Source organism: Larimichthys crocea, chromosome VIII (genome assembly GCF_000972845.2).
Source record: "Larimichthys crocea isolate SSNF chromosome VIII, L_crocea_2.0, whole genome shotgun sequence".
Classification (NCBI taxonomy): Eukaryota; Metazoa; Chordata; class Actinopteri; family Sciaenidae; genus Larimichthys; species Larimichthys crocea.
In genome coordinates, this window is record NC_040018.1 from 10,658,911 (window position 1) to 10,675,283 (window position 16,373).

General features: G+C 45.5%; 1 protein-coding gene across 5 annotated transcripts in view; it reads left to right on the forward strand.

The window, feature by feature from the left end:
• ankrd11 (ankyrin repeat domain 11) overlaps positions 1-16,373 on the forward strand; it is a 92,332-nt gene that overhangs the window by 71,281 nt on the left and 4,678 nt on the right. For 3 of the 5 annotated variants that reach the window (XM_010731193.3, XM_019253899.2, XM_027281282.1), the window contains 9 exons: positions 5,907-6,080; positions 7,115-7,315; positions 7,424-7,566; positions 7,725-7,872; positions 7,985-12,440; positions 12,545-15,275; positions 15,485-15,583; positions 15,935-16,078; positions 16,180-16,272. In XM_010731193.3, coding sequence (XP_010729495.3) covers positions 5,907-6,080; positions 7,115-7,315; positions 7,424-7,566; positions 7,725-7,872; positions 7,985-12,440; positions 12,545-15,275; positions 15,485-15,583; positions 15,935-16,078; positions 16,180-16,272 — 8,189 coding nt within the window. Of the gene's footprint in view, positions 1-81; positions 321-5,906; positions 6,081-7,114; positions 7,316-7,423; positions 7,567-7,724; positions 7,873-7,984; positions 12,441-12,544; positions 15,276-15,484; positions 15,584-15,934; positions 16,079-16,179; positions 16,273-16,373 lie in introns of those variants that run through there. The other 2 variants (XM_027281283.1, XM_019253900.2) reach the window with 2 other exon arrangements.

Consider the following 16,373-nt stretch of genomic DNA (forward strand, 5'->3'; position numbering starts at 1 on the left):
CGTTCGCTCGTGCGTTTTGACATTCTCCACCTCCATGTGACTTTGAAGTGCGAATCAAAGAGGTGTAGGAGCTCTTGCATCACATCCTCTCAAGCTTGCAGGAAGTACTTAGGCGTGCTCTGTGAAAAGGGGGGCTGGGCTTTGTGCAGCGAGTGAATGGCCTCACAGATCCAGCTTCACCCTGGCTGTGTGTTTGCGGCAGAACCGAGGAATTTGTTCCAACAATCGCCATCCGAAAAGGAGACGGGAGACCACACAAAATCATGATCCAATTAAGTGGGAATTTGTGTAACGTACAGGCCTGACCAGGTCTGGCTTTGGTAAGGCTCCGGCTTTGTGTTTTCTTTAATTAGGCAGAGAAGGACTACTGCTCATGCTTGTTTGACTTGGGGCTTTAGGGTTCAGGATTTAGTTTGTTGATAATGGTCCAACTCGGAGGCTTTGGTAACAGGCTTCATCATCAGAGCTGGCTGAGTCGCAACATTGGTTTATGTGCTGTGATTACACTTGGAAAAGGAGTGTGCATAAGTGTGTGTGTTGCAAGAGATGACTATTGTGGTCAAGTTTAGTAAGATTGGACATGTATTCGCAGACACGTGGGGTTGTGTGTACTCACTGTGTGGCTCAAAGTGATTACAAAGAGTAGAATGTTTGATTGAGAAGCTCTGACTTGTTTCCTCATTCCTCCTTTGATTGAATCCCTGTTTTGTGTGTGTGTGTGTGTGTGTGTGTGTGTGTGTGTGTGTCATTGCATTTTGCTTCCTTGTTGTTGCAAGATTATTTAGTGTATTGTTTTCTCCTGGAATAACACACCCTTATTTCATATCATTATTTTATCCTCATTGGCTGGTTTCATTTTATTTACCTGTTGGCTCTCTTGGGCTGCTTCTCGTAGCTCCTCCAAGAAGCGGTGAACTCCACAACCCCCCACTCTGTGAGGGGAGGTGTGGACTCTCATCTCAGGAACAATAGCTGGACGGTCTGTCTATTAGTATGCTAATTGGCTGATTGCTCATTATTGGGTTGGGCCCCCCCAAGCCCTTCACTTTCAACCTCTCGGTCTCGAGTATACTTTCTTGTGTTTACAAACTGTCGAATCCTGAACGATTGCAGACATCGTGCCGTTGCGTAACCCTCACAGTTTATACAAGCGAGTTTCTAGCATCTGTCTGTCACAGCAGCGCTCCCGAGTTTATTTGGATGAATTGCATCACATCAGTTGAATGATGTAGTCTCAGATGTGGCGAGTCTTAATCGTTTGATCGGACCCGGGAGAAGCGTGTTTGCTCTGTGTCTGCGTGTGTCGTCCACGGTGAATTGAGTTGTTTCTGCGGATCCGTGTTTTACAGTGTGACTCTGTTGCTCAGCCTTTCATGTGTCGACCCTGCTGGGTCAGTGTCTAGCCCCTCTGCAAAATTTTACACCTCGGACACATCACAGCCCCCGCCACCCCCACTCAACCCCACCCTACTATCAGCTCTCCATTCCTCTGTACCTGAGATTAGCTATGACCGTGGGGTACGGTATCGTATACATGAATATTCTGCAGCCGCATGCTCTCGGGGAAAGATAATTTATTTCATCCACTGTTTTTTGTACCTGCCAAGAACATTTAAGGGAAAACGCTGAAGTTTGCATCTAAATTTAGGCCAAATAACGGACTAAGTTTCATGAAATTAGCTGGTTTTGTGCTATTATTAAAGACCAGTGGTTGCTTCATGCTAGTAATCAAGCAATAACGATAAAATATTGACTCTTGTCTTGTTTTAAGAGGTAGCATGTATTAATTTAAGACTCCTCACACAGGCGTCGCTCTTAAATCTCCCTTATATTTGTCTCACTCTGATTCCCTGACACGTCTCGCCTATATTGTTTAGAGTTGTGTTCAAATCTAGTGTTGGAAACTGTCTTCTGATCTGATGAATGCCAAATTTATCTTTAAAAACTCTGGCCTGCTCCTGGGCTGACTTTAAATGTATTTCAAAGCGTCGCCCATTTCTATACGAGCAGGCGAGTCCTTTGCAGTGATGTTGTTTATGTGCATTGCTATCAACCCGGCCTCTAATTAGCATGTACATGCAAGACGTCTGCTTAGTGTTTACAAATATTACAAGAAGCCGAAGCGAGCTGGAGGAGGGACAGGAATATGTACTCTCTGTACGCCCGTGGACGGCGCGCCACAGCCCGTTCGAGCTGAGGTTAATCAAAGCCCTCAGAACTTCAATACTCATCCCTCCCTTCGCAGAATCGCCAAGCCTCCCTTGACCTCCTCCTGACGAGCACTAGACAGCAGCATTCCTCCTTCCTGAGGTCATCCTCCTTCCGCTCTTCTCTTCCCTCTTCCTCCTCGCTATGCGCGGCAGCAGTCAGGCTTTAAGGATAGATGTTAGAACAATCACAACAGATTAAGACCACGCCCGCACTAACAAGGATCATTTTTTGAATGCTGTTTTCATGTGAGCACTTGGCGCTTTCAGGTTGTTTTTGTGAACCGAAGCAGCACAAACAAAAAGAAAGCTGCTCCATCTTCTCTTCCCACCCCTGCTCTTCCTCTGGTCTGTAAACAATGAAATTGTGAAATACAGTCTCATAAGGAGTGAGACAAACACAGCTCCATGACTTCATTTGGTCGCCTCATGAAGCCTCTGATCACTTTAACTGCGTTTGACTGCAGCCAGACAAACAATTCTGTTGTTGACATATTTAACCCGCTGAAATGAGTCGACTAGTCTTTTAGTTAATCGATGCGTCGCTTGTGCTTCCTTTTAAATGTGAGGACGTGCGGCTCCAATCTGCTGAGGTTACTTTGGGTTTGGAGTAATTGGTGATTTTTGTGTCATTTTATCGACTAATCAATAATGAGCGTAAACGCTGCAGCACTAATAGATTCACGTGTTTGTGTCAGCCTGTGATTCAAATGTGGCTAAGTTCAAGTTGTTACCCACAGTGAAAAATAAATTCTGCATTGCTGCCCCGAGACACTCGATTAATTAGATATCTTGTTCATGCTACATTGCCTGACAGGGCAAACATAAAAAGTGTTACAGCAGCAGGATTGTGTTGATAAGTTATGCTGGCACCGCTGCCACGCGGCCTCTTACCATGTCTGAGCGGGCCTGCATCATACTTTCCACTCTGGAAAGCAATTTAGTGAATTGTTTTTGGGTGCGAAAATGTCCACTTAGTATGTAGAGAAGGCCAAGACTTACCGGCCAAATAAACAACACGTCAGTCACCTTTTTTTTTTTTTTTTTGTGCACTCGAACTGAGTCTTTTTGGATATTGCCTGTAATTGCAGCAGCGCCTTTTGTCATGAGGTCAGTCGCGCAGCATATTAATGATGGTCAGGTACGTGAGCGTTGAAGGAAGGCGGCGTGAGCTGACAGCTTTTTTGCACAGATCCTCGTCCCAAAAGCAATATGTACCAAACATGGCAGTCAGACGTAGAGCACAGACGGAGCTCGCCGTCTTCATACTATACGTCTCTCTTGCTCAATACAAAGCATTGACAAAACATCCTGTTGGCCACATCCTGCTTCTTCTCCCTTCACTTCCTGTTTATGCACGTTTTATTAGTCCCTAAGCAGAACAGTGTTTAACCCGAGTGTGCCATGGTCACACGTTACCTGGTCAGGCTGGTTAGAGTGGTTCTTCTTGTTGTGTAGACCAACTGAACCAGACAGCTTCTTTGTTTTGGCATTAGCCAGCACTGTGTTATTGTCTGCCTGCCATATCAAAATCTGACTCTATTATAAGCAGACATCTATGTTTGATGTGGTCTCCTCCCCTGGCTCAGGTATGCACTCTATTCATGGGTGGCTATCCCTTGCTAGCTTGCTTTTTTTTTTTTATTCTCCTTGCCTCTTATCTTGTTAGTCAAGTTTCAAGCCAGTAAGGAGAGTGAGGTTTCAGGCCTGTCTGTAAGCTGAGTAATATCACTTTACTGAGACACATAAAAGCTCGAGAAGCGTTCCTTAAATAGACAACTGACAGAAATACATACCACCAGGAGCAGGCACATCATGTTGCGCAATTGTTTGTGCATTTGGGTAATTCAATAATCCACATTTGTGTGTGTGTGTGTGTGTGTGTGTGTGTGTGTGTGATGAATAATCGTAGGCAGGCTTTGGACAGTCATAGTCTGATCAAGCCATCCTTAAATTCTCAGGGTGATTAACCAATCATCAAGCTCGTGAAATCACATTCCTGCCTTCTGCCTTCATAAACAAGCTGTGTCTCATTTTCCCACGACATCCTGTCAGTTTCACACACGCTTGCGCAGATAGTAGTTGCTGCTTTGTGCACCATCCGCATTTAGATCTGTGCTACCTGCAGCGTGATCCATGTCAGAGGAGAGCAGGCCGATCGCTGCCACTGATGACGACGCTTGTATTAGAGACTTTGGCCTTGTATGTCGTTTAGTAGCAGTCCCTCTGCATGTGTGCGTCGGGGTAATAACTGCCTTCCTGGTTCCCAATCTTGTAAACTAAGCCTGGAAAAGCTAGCGTAGCACTTTCTCTGTTCTGCTGCTCGAAAAACATGTTTGGACTGCTTCTGTGGTTCCTGCTGTTAAAAGTCCTAGCAGAAGGAATGTGTCTAAATGGCAAATGCTTCGGAGAACGTGAGAGTGTATCAAAGAGGGGTGGGGGCACATTAGCTGTAAGTGTTCACAGATGTTAGTGAAAGTTCATCAGCTCTGTTCTTGTGACTGGAAAAATCTTTCCCTGGAAAGACTTTAGCCACCGGAAGCGTCAGCTGCCATGCTTCCTCCTCGCCTTGTTTACTTGTGTGTTTGTGGCCCGAAGCGACGCAGCCAGTCTCGGAGTAGGAAAAATCTCAAAGAAATCCGGCTCCAGTACATCTGCTGGTGTCTGTGCACTTGGACATTTCAGTTTTCTGTTTCTATTTCTCCTTGCGGCGTGAGTTTGTATTGTTACCAGCCGCTGTGGGAGTTGTTCCCCCTCCTTCAGTGATGAAGTGTTACAGTCATGTGTAGCTTTACCCTCCGTAAGGGTCATCAGATGGTATGTTGCCACTGAAAATAATTGCTGGGTGTGTCTTTGTGGAGCAGCTGCTTTTGTCCGGTACTGCCGTGTCTCCAGTAAGCCTGGCAGGCAGGCAGGCAGGCATGTGGTGACCTTGGCAAGGCCACGTTGAATTGAAATGTAAACCAACTATTTCGTAATAACAGCGGCTCTGCCAAGTCACACCCTCTTTCCTCTCTTCTCGATTTGGGCTGATTGGCTTGGAGACAGACAGACAGACAGACAGACATAAACACGCTGCTTGTTGGCCCCTCCCTTCCTCAGGGGCAGCTGGGTAATAACAAAGTCACCCCCCGCTTCACATACTGGGCTACATATACAGTTTGTAGTATGTGAGCGGGGATGTTTTTGTTTTTTTTACAGAGGTTTATTTAGATGAGAGGCATGGAAAATAGCCAAGTGGAAATTCTAAACGAAAGGGAAAAGTGTTTGTAGTAATGAGAACACCGTTTGTTAAATGGTTGTGAATTGAATACTTTTTACTTTATTGTCTTTTGGTCTGAAAATAAGCAACCAAACACCAGTAAGGACACCAAATGTCAAGTCGTTTGTTTATTATTGATCATTTATTAACTAAAAGAGATATATAAACATTCAAAATGAGTCCTACTGTTGTCAGATATTCAACATGCTTTTAAAAATTGCCACAAAAGTGAATTATTTAAGTGCTTATACTTTTTTAGTAATGAGAGAGATGGATCACACATTTCATTAGTCGAACACTAATATAACCTATAACTCTCCCTTTCCACGTGGTTCAGTAAATTAGATGTGTACGTGTGAATTAATGTGTAGTTAGATTGAATGTTGCAGAGTAAGTAAGTTAACTTTGCCTCTCTCTTCCTCTCACTTTCATCACAGAGAAACCAGGTCCAGAGCGGAAGCGCATTAAAAAGGAGCCCACCAACACCCGGAAGGCGGGTTTGCCGTTTGGAATGGGGATGCCAGGGATCCGGGCTGGGTACCCCCTCTCTGAGCGGCAGCAGGTGGCCTTGCTCATGCAAATGACAGCTGAGGAGTCCGTCAACAGTCCAGGTGCGTACTTATCATGGAGGCCACGTCTTCCGCGGATGGGTGGCGGACAAGGACGGAGGGATGGGAGGGAGCTTTATATGTAGACTGTGTGTGTGTGTGTGTGTGTGTGTGTGTGTGGTAGAGCAATGAAGGTGGGCTTAAAAAGAGACGGGCTGAGCTGAGCATGGGTCAATTGTTTTTGTTTATTTTCTGGAGTTTTTTTAATCTTAGTCACACTCTCCCTCTGTACAGTACCATTTGGTTAATTTTGATTTAGTTATACAATAATCCACATTAATTCTCATTACAGCTGCAATGTGAATCTATGATGTCAGTCAACAAGCGGTTGTTTTGTTTTCGCGGCAGCAAAGGGATTGTATCTTTTCCCAGTTACAGTTATGAGGCCATCAAAGGAAATGAAACACTCTTGTTAGTCTGGACTCAACGGTGCAATCGCAGCATCTGAGCCAAGTCACAACAAACGCAAAGGCCCGCAAGCATTTTGTTTGTCATTCTATATCCCCGCTGCTCATGATTCTGCATAAGATATTCTTCCTTCTTACGTCCTCTCAAATGCAACCTTTATTTCCCCAAGTCATTTGGCTGTAAATGTATTGGATACCTAAAATACTGTTACTGTTGCAACACAATACTTTTTCTCGTACTGTGTTGACATTTGAGATTAGAATTAGTTTGGTCAGGGCCAATGCATCGACACTTGTATTTATATATTAATTCCTTTGTTGCATGCCTGTAGGCATGGACATAGATTAAGTGAGTGTGTTTCAAATACCATTTGGGACAATAGCAGTGCAAACTCAATAATGTAAATGTGATTAAGGCTTTGGTTTAATCTTGTAAATGTGATGAAATGAGCTCAAGTGAAGTAGATCCAACCACTTTGCTGTCGATTGTTAGAGTAAGATTGCCCCCTTCTGGCTGTAAGCACTTCAACTGTTTATCTGTAGTGGCCCACAAAACAGAAACAATGTGTCATGACAAACTGTTAGTGCTGCTGTAGGTGTTTAAGTGAAATGTCCTTCTTCTACCGACAGACACAACACCAAAGCATCAGTCACAGTCCAGTCTGGGTCAGAAGGGAACGCCAAACTCTGCATCTAAAACCAAAGACAAAGTGAATAAACGGAATGAGAGAGGAGAGACTCGGCTGCACAGAGCAGCAATCCGTGGAGAGGTACGCCGCATCAAGGAGCTCATCAGCGAGGGAGCTGATGTGAATGTAAAAGACTTTGCAGGTGAGAGGCTCTTCCTATAGACCGTCCTTTAACTCAAGAATGTAGCTATATATGTTCATCCATATGCTGCGTACAGGCCTCTCACACAGTCATTCTTTTTATGTTCAGGCTGGACTGCATTGCATGAGGCGTGCAACAGGGGGTACTATGATGTGGCCAAGCAGCTGCTGGCAGCCGGAGCAGAGGTCAACACCAAGGGTCTGGATGATGACACCCCTCTACATGATGCATCCAACAATGGACATTTCAAGGTAAAAACATCACCAATAAAGACAGTTCATAGTGGTAGAGACACTTAGTTTCTCCTCTTTCTCTTGAGCTTATTACTCTGTCTGTCAGGCTTATTTTTGGCTCATGCGTATGGCCAAAAAACTGTGAAACTAATATTAATTATATTTTATTTATCCAGGTGGTTAAGCTACTTTTACGGTATGGAGGGGACCCACGGCAAAGCAACAGGAGAGGCGAAACACCGTTGAAGGTTGCCAACTCTCCAACTATGCTGAACCTATTGTTGGGGAAAGGCACTTACACCTCAAGTGAAGAAAGCTCATCAGGTATGTAATTAAATTGTTAAATGATTTCTATGTTATGTAAGTTATTATTGAAGATGAGGCTGTATGTGTTAAATTAGAATGGGTATTGATTGTCCCTCTTTGTGCTCTACAGAATCTTCAGAGGAAGAAGATGCGCCCTCATTTGCCCCGTCCAGCTCTGTCGATGGCAATAACACAGACTCAGAGTTTGAAAAGGGCCTGAAGTCGAAAGGGAAAACCGTAGACCCTCCTAAATCTGCTGTCACGCCCGTCAAAGACGAATACGAATTTGACGAGGATGATGAGGAGGAGCGTGTTCCTCCCGTGGACGACAAACACCTCTTGAAAAAAGACTTCCGTAAGGATCCGATCACCAAGGCCAACAGCTTCATCTCCATACCCAAGATGGAGGTCAAAACCTATTCCAAAAGTAACTCGCTCACACCAAAGAAAACTGTCAGGCGGATCATCTCTGACAGTAACAGTTCAGATGAGGATGATAGGACGTTGTGTTTCACGCCAGCGCCTACGCCACGGCAACAAGCCCAGCAAACAAATACCAAGACAAGAGACTCTGGCAGCATGAGCTCTAAACAACAGAAAGACAAGAGTAAAGTCAAAAAGAAACGGAAGAAGGAGAGTAAAAATAATGTCAGTAAAGAAGTCAGGTTTGGCAAAGTCAACGACAAATTCTGTACATCAGACTCTGATTGTGGAGATATGGAGAGTGAAGACGATAAGGGCTCAAATAGTATAAAGGACTCTTCCGCAACGAGCCTGAAAGAATCCCCTGGCTTTAATGCGTCGTCCTCCTCTTCCCATGGAAACTTGAATTCTCAGAAACAAGTACCATCACTAGCAGAACAGCATCCAAAGCAGTGGCGGACAGATGGCTGGAAGACTGTGTCATCTCCTACATGGTCAGACGTCAGTTCTCTCTCGGATTCAGTCAGAACGAGACTATCCAGTGAGTCTGACTACTCCTCTGCTGACTCCAGTGTCGAGTCGATAAAACAAGTTAAGAGGAAAGCGCAGGAGAACAAAAAGAAGAATAACAATGTGCACAGCAACACAGTAGACAAGAAAAATTCTGAGCTCTACAAAAACTCCATTGCAGAGAGTGCAGTCTCCAAAACCGATGTTGACGGCAAAGTGCTGAAAAAGCATAAGGTGAAGCACAAGCACAAAAATAAGGAAAAGGACAAAGCTCCTAGTCTAGTGCTTAATCAAGACATGAATGAGAAATTTGTCAAGAGCTATTCTTTTGATTTTGATGATTCAAGGCAAAAATCTCTAATTGTTGAGTCAGAATCGCCAGCTGAGGGCAAGGTCAAGTTGTCCAAGCACGAAAAAGACCATTCTAAAAAGGAGGACAGGCTTTCGAAAAGCAAGTCTGAGGATAAGGAGTGGTCATCTGGAAAAGACCTGCATAGAACGGCGAAAGAGGAGAAAAATAAGAAGACAAAAGACTCTACCAAGGACAAGACAAATAAGGAGGAGAGGGAGAAGCCTGTCAAATCTGACAAGGATAGAAATGTTAAGGAGAAGGAGAAGCCCAAGGAAGATAAACAAAAGGCTCACAAAGAGGAGAAGAAGAAAAAGTCCAAGGAGAAGTCATCCTCAAAGGCAGACAGGAAAAGCGAGCAGAAAGAGGAAAAGCATCTAAAGGTGGACAAGGAGAAAAACACAAAGGAGGAGAAGGAGAAATGTAAAAAAGACAAAGCACAGAAGGAAGAGTCTGAGTATGAAGGCTATGACGTTAACAACCGCTTCCTCAACCTGGAGGACACAAAGCTCAGTGCCTCAGATGACCATCATGACAGATGGGGCTCTGAAATGTCCTCTGACTCTTCCCTCTACGGAGAAGACAGCTGGGATGCTCCTGTCAAAGAGTACAAGGAATACAAAGCCAACAACTCTGTTAAACTGATTGTTGAGACTGTTAAGGAAGAGACGAGAAGGAAAGAAAACAAAGTCAAGGACAAAAAATCTGATCACAATGAGAAAAGATCAGACAAAGAAACCACTTCTAAGAAGAAGGACAAAGGCTCATCAGAGAAGACAAATGAAAAGCAAAAAGACTGGTCAGAAAAACAAAAACTGAACTCCAGTCACTCAGTTGAAAAAGAAAAGAAGCGAAAGGAGTCCACAGACACGGTCAAAGACAAAAAGGACAAGGATTCTTTGGACAACAGTCGAGACCGTAAAGACTCATACGAGTTCATCAAGGAGAGAAAGGACATAAAAATCAAGCAGGAATCTATAAGAGATGAATATGGCAATGATACCTTCTTCAAAGACATTGATGCTGTCGGTAAATCGTGTGATATCAGAGAAAGAAACCATTCTGGTAAGGAGAAAGAAAAGAAGGGTGAGGGGATGGAAAAGCGAGAAAAGACAAAAGCTGACAAGCACAAAGAGAAAACAAAAGACAGAGGAGCTGATCAGGAGAAGGATAAGAGTGAGAAAAGCTCCACAGAAAAACCTGTCAAGGACAAGGATGCAGACCGTGGCACCAAAGACAAGAAGGAGGGAGCCAAAGACAAACACAAAGAGTCTCATGGCAAAGACAAAGACCGAAAGATGTCTTCAGAACAGACCAAGGACAAGAAAGAAAAGACCTCTCAAGACAAACATGCTGACAGGGAGAAGGATTTCTTGGAGGTAAAGAAGGAGGAAAGAAAACCTGAGAAAATCCGTGAGAAAACCTGGTATAAGATCGCTGACATATTCACTGATGAAAGTGATGATGATGAGGACAGTTGCGGTGGTGTTGCCCTCGTATCTGATTCCATCAGAAAAGACTCAACACCTGATCAGGATGAGCTGGATCACTTCCCTTCGGAAAAAATTAGAAAATCTTCTGCTGAGGCTAAGCATAACACCGACAAGGCAAAGGACAAAGACCACAAAGAAAAGAAGAAGGAAAAGGCCACATTTGACACGGGCAAAGAAAGGAAAGGCTCCCTAGAGAAACACAACAAAGACAAGAAAGATTCTGTAGATGCCAAACATAAGGAAAGAAAAGACAGAATGTCAGTGGATTCAAACCAGGAGAAGAAAAATAAGCAAAAGCTGTTGGACAAAAGGGACACCAGTGAGGAAAAGACAAAGAGCAAATATAAAGACAAGCTGGACCATTCTAAGGAGAGGAAGCCCTCAAAAGGCAGCGGTGAGAATGAAAAGTCCCTCTTGGAAAAATTGGAGGAGGAAGCTATGAATGACTACAAGGATGACTCCAATGACAAGAACAGTGAAATCTCTTCAGATAGCTTCACTGACCGAGGTCACGAGCCAGTTCTCACCACTTACTATGACTCCATCAGTCTGACTGATGTGTCCGAGGACAGGAGAGACTCCCTGTCCATATCTACACCCCAGGACAAGTTCAGAGAGAAAGAGAGACATCGTCATTCTTCTTCATCTTCATCCAAGAAAAGCCACGACAAGGATAAAGAAAAGGTCAAGAAGGACAAAGGAGACAAACGTGACAAGACAGAAGAGATCAGGGAGTCCTATACCCGCAGGGAGAGCTTACCTTTTGAAAAAGAGCCTATGCCTTTAGAGGCAGACCCTTACACATTCCCATATGGAGGTAAGGGAGATGGCGAAGACGACTTTGACAAAACATTGGAATTTGAAAAAGAGATGTCCAAAAAGGACAAAGACAAAGCGACTGGTGTCATCAGTGACAGAATGAAGGACAAAAAGAAAAAGGAGAAACATAAGGAAAAAATGAAGGAGGAGAAGAACAAGTACATTGATGGCTTTGGGTCATTTAAACACTCCAAAGAGGACGTGAAGTCAGGGTTGAAAGATAGCCCACAGCTCACTGTTCTAAAAGATAGGTCAAAAGAAGACAGTCCTAAATTTGACATGAAGAAGGACAGAAATCGGGATGCATTGGACAAAGACAACAGAATGGATCACAGTAAATCCAAGGCTAAGGATGAAAACGAAAAGCTCTCTCAGTCTAAAGACACAGTGCGGAAAGATAATCGTCCACGTGAAAAACTGTTGGTGGATGGCGACTATCAAATGACAAGTTTTGGTCAGATGTTAAGTCTAAAAGACCAGGAGATTGAAGAGCGCCACAAGAAACATAAAGAAAGGATGAAACAGATGGAGAAGCTGAGACCCAAGTCAGGGGACCCTAAACTCAAGGACAAAACCAAGTCCACAGAGGAAGTACGGAAAAACCGCAGTGAGCTGTCAAAGAAATCCAACAGTCTGGAGTCTGGTCTCAAAGAGAAGAAGCTGAAGGATGTGGGTCTCCCAGCCCAAATGATGTCACCTGGCAGGAAGTTCCAGCCTACTGACAGCCAAAACTCAAAGGACTGGCTGGCTGGCCACCAAATGAAGGAGAACCTTCCAGCTTCTCCCAGGCCAGATCAGAACAGGCCAACTGGTGTCCCCACGCCAACGTCTGTCATCTCCTGCCCCAGCTTTGAGGAAGTAATGCAGACTCCACGTACCCCATCCTGTAGTGCAGAGGATTACCCTGACATTATATTGGATGGCCTGGACTGCCAGAACTCATCAGCTATGACTATGTCAATGAATGCCTGCTCCCCATCCTTCTTTGAAAGGTATTTATATGAGCAGCAGGCGACTGTTTTGATCATTTATGTGTTTTGTATTCTGTTTTATGTGACATATTTTCTAATGTCGTGTCTTTTTGTTGTCTACCCAGCAGGTACTCTAACTCCCAGAGTTTCCAGGAGGGCACCTGCCCTACCCCTGCGAAGAACCTCCAGCTGCCACTTGTCAGCCGTTCTGCATCCTCTGACGTCCGCAGGCCTCTGGAGGAGGAGTTCAAAGCTGAGGCTGACAAGTTCCTTCGACAGCCGAGTGATCCAGCAGCTGAATTTGATCCTTCACCTTCCTCCCAAACTTTAGAAGACAAATCAGCGACTGCGGATAGGCTGGAGTGCCTGGCATCTCCCTATTACTCGCCAATGAGGATATTGTCCCCTCGGCGGGAGCCAGCCGTTCCTGTTCCAGATGTGGCAGCACCAACTCTTGCTGGCACCGAGGTTAATGAACACCTTCCTGAAAATGCGTACACCAGTTTCTTGCCCAAACCTTCGACGCCAGTTCACAGGCCAGACCCACAGGAGCCCTGCTTTGAGATAGCTGCACCACCGACCCCAGCTCCTGCTGCGTTGCCACCCCTGGACATTGATGACATCTCTGAGCCTCACCACAGTGAGCCTAATCTGGTCCTCTCAGATCTTCCCTCTGTCACAGAAGAACAGGAGCAGGAAGAGGAGGAGGATGAAGAAGAAGAGGAAGAAGAAGAAGAAGAAGAAGAGGAGGATGAAGAGGAAGAAGGTGAAATGGGTGATATGGATGAGAGAGCTGACGGAGACCACTGTGCGGTGGAGGAGCCGGAGCAAACAAGGGAACCATGCTCCTTCTCCCCTCAAGTTGAGGACCCTCTGAGGAAGAGCTGGCCCGCTGAGTCTCCAGACCGGCAGGATCCAGAGGTCCATCAGCTGTCCCCCGCACACTCCGCACCCAACCATGGAGAGAACTGTTTCGATCACACCATGGGCTGGAACCCTGAAATGGACCTCAAATCTCCCCACAGGACTTATGGTGAGATAGAGGCTGCCGTTTCCAAAATAACAAGTCCTTACTCCCATTCAGACAGTGACATGCAGCACCTGTCTGGACACCCATCTGTCACTCCCCCTTATGCCACTTGGAATAGGTGGCACAAAGAGGACCCAGAGGACTTTGATGAGCAGAAGGAGGCTGTGGCTGACATCCCCTCTCCAGAGAGGCCTGACACAGCTATTGATGGGGAACCCAACTATTTAAATGCATCGTCATCCTCCAATAGGCTGGAGTCTTTCTTCCAGGAATGTAACAAGCCTAGCATAGAGGACAGTCACCAGATGGACACTGAGTCTACCTGTGTAGAACCAGACAGCAGGCAGACCACACACAGCTTCAGTTCCCCCACTGATGGCCACATGGCTCCGGCTGTTGGCCCTGAGCCTGTGGTGCCCTGGGCAGATCCGTTCTCGGCTGATGCAGATGAACTGGATGACCTGGGACCGTTCTCCTTGCCTGACCTACCACTTCCAGACAAGTCAGAGGAAGCAGAGTCTCGGGACCCGGAACTAGCTGACCACAACAAAACTGTATCGACCCACATCAGACATACTATTACAGACAGAGATGACCCAGATATTATAGAGGTGGACTTACCAAGGCTGGCTAAGACTTCGTGCCCTTCTGGAGACCTAGGTTTAGTGGAGTCAACCGGACAAGACTTAGTTGTACCATCACCACATGTCAACTTCCAGCAAGACATGGACCCTGAGCCTCAGAGTGTGCCAATACACAGCTCACTGTGTCTCACACAGCAACAGGGCGGCATGTTGGAAAGAAAAGGACCTTATGGAGGACCTGATGAGTCGGATCCCAGTATGTTATATTCATCTGTAAAACCAGATGCCAGTCAGCAACATCACATACAGATCCACTCGCTCACTGAATCATTGCAGTTACCCATGGATTCAATGTCTGCTGTCAAGTCAGAGGTGAGACAGGAGGAGATGCCTGAGCCTGTAGCAGAATCTGTGTCATGCAGTCCTCCTCCTCAGCTCCCAGTGGCAGTCAGCCTCTCCAGCACAGTGGAACTACCAGACACTCAGGAGACCACATCCAAGCCAGCACCGGTAACCCTGACCGCTGTGTCCACCACTGTAGATATCCCCAAGAAAGTGGATGAAATCCCTCCAAGGATGACCCGCAATCGCGCCAAGAACAATCCCTCCGCTGCTGCTGTCCCTCCTACCTCCAGTATAATAACCTCATCCGCCACTGCCACCCCTGTAACAACCAGTCCAGTAGTGAGCATTAATCCGATTCCTACGAGAACCCCGACACCTATCTCAGCCTCCTCCCTCACCCCCCTGAAGAAAGAAAAAGAATCTGTCCTTAGCGTCTCCTCCACAGCATCTAATTCTACTCCAGCAGTGTCTGTACCTACTTCTGTGACAACTTCAGCGCCAGTAGTTCCTAGTAAGCCGACAAAAGGTCGCCTTCTCCCCATGGACGAAGAGGAATCTCAGACTCAGCACCCTCGGAAGAGGAAATTTTCACGTCCTGCCGGGCCGCAGGTCCAGGTGCAGCTGGTAAACACGGCCATGCAGCAGACCAGGGAAATGATTCAGCAGACTTTGGCTGTAGTGGTCAATGCCATCAAGCTGGACGATATTGAGCCCTACCACAGTGACCGCTCAAACCCGTACTTCGAATACCTGCAGATCAGGAAGAAGATTGAGGAAAAGAGGAAGATTCTGTGCTACATCACCCCACAGGCCCCACAGTGTTACGCTGAATATGTGACCTACACTGGCTCCTACCTGCTGGATGGCAAGCCCCTCAGCAAGCTTCACATACCTGTTGTAAGTAACGGTGTCTACCTTTTTCCCCTATGATACGGTCATTGTAGTAAATGGGTTTAAAACAGTTCGATTCTGGTAACCTTTTTGAAAAGACAAACATTAGCGCATGGCTTAAATATGTCTGTCTTATTTTAGAAATCTAAACAAAGCTTGTTTTTAATAAAGATCAGAAGGTTGAATAACACTCTGATGTTGTGTTTCCTCATCAGATTGCCCCACCTCCATCACTGTCAGAACCTCTAAAGGAGCTCTTCAGGCAACAGGAAGCAGTGAGAGGGAAGCTCAGGTTGCAGCACAGCATAGAGCGGGTAAGAAATACACTCTCTGGATCATTTTCTATTAGTTCACTCATTGCTCACTCCCCAGCTACCCACAACGCTATAAGCACTTCTTTGATTTATGATCAAAGCCTGTTTTTAATAGAAATGCAAGTGAAATCCACATACCCCGTACTCCTGGGTTAGGCCAGAGCAAAATCATACACACAAATCAATTTCACCTCTCGCTAATTAAGTGACGACTGTTTCTGTGAAACTTGTGTAACAGCTCTGTTGAACCATCCTATTAACCTCACCAACTCGCCCGTCAGTCAGCCCGATGCCCAACTTTTTATCTAATGTTCATTTTTCTTTCTCTCTTTTTTTGCTGACCGTTCACAGGAGAAGCTCATTGTTTCGTGTGAGCAGGAGGTTTTAAGAGTCCACTGCAGAGCGGCCAGGACAATAGCCAATCAGGCTGTGCCGTTCAGCGCCTGCACCATGCTGTTAGACTCTGAAGTATACAATATGCCATCAGAGAGTCAGGTAGGAATTTTATAAATATACCGCGTCAATTATAACTGATAGTTACGGTCAGACGATTATGACGTAACCCATTACTTAATCTGTTGCGACTCTGTTCTCAGGGTGATGAGAACAAATCTGTAAGAGATCGCTTCAACGCCCGTCAGTTCATTTCCTGGATCCAGGATGTGGATGACAAATATGACCGTATGAAGGTAAATGTGAACACTCTGCATGTGCTGTTACATCTTCATTTAAAGGCTTTGATTTCATACTCTTGTGTATATGCCACGTGGATTTATGATTGGCTTCTCCT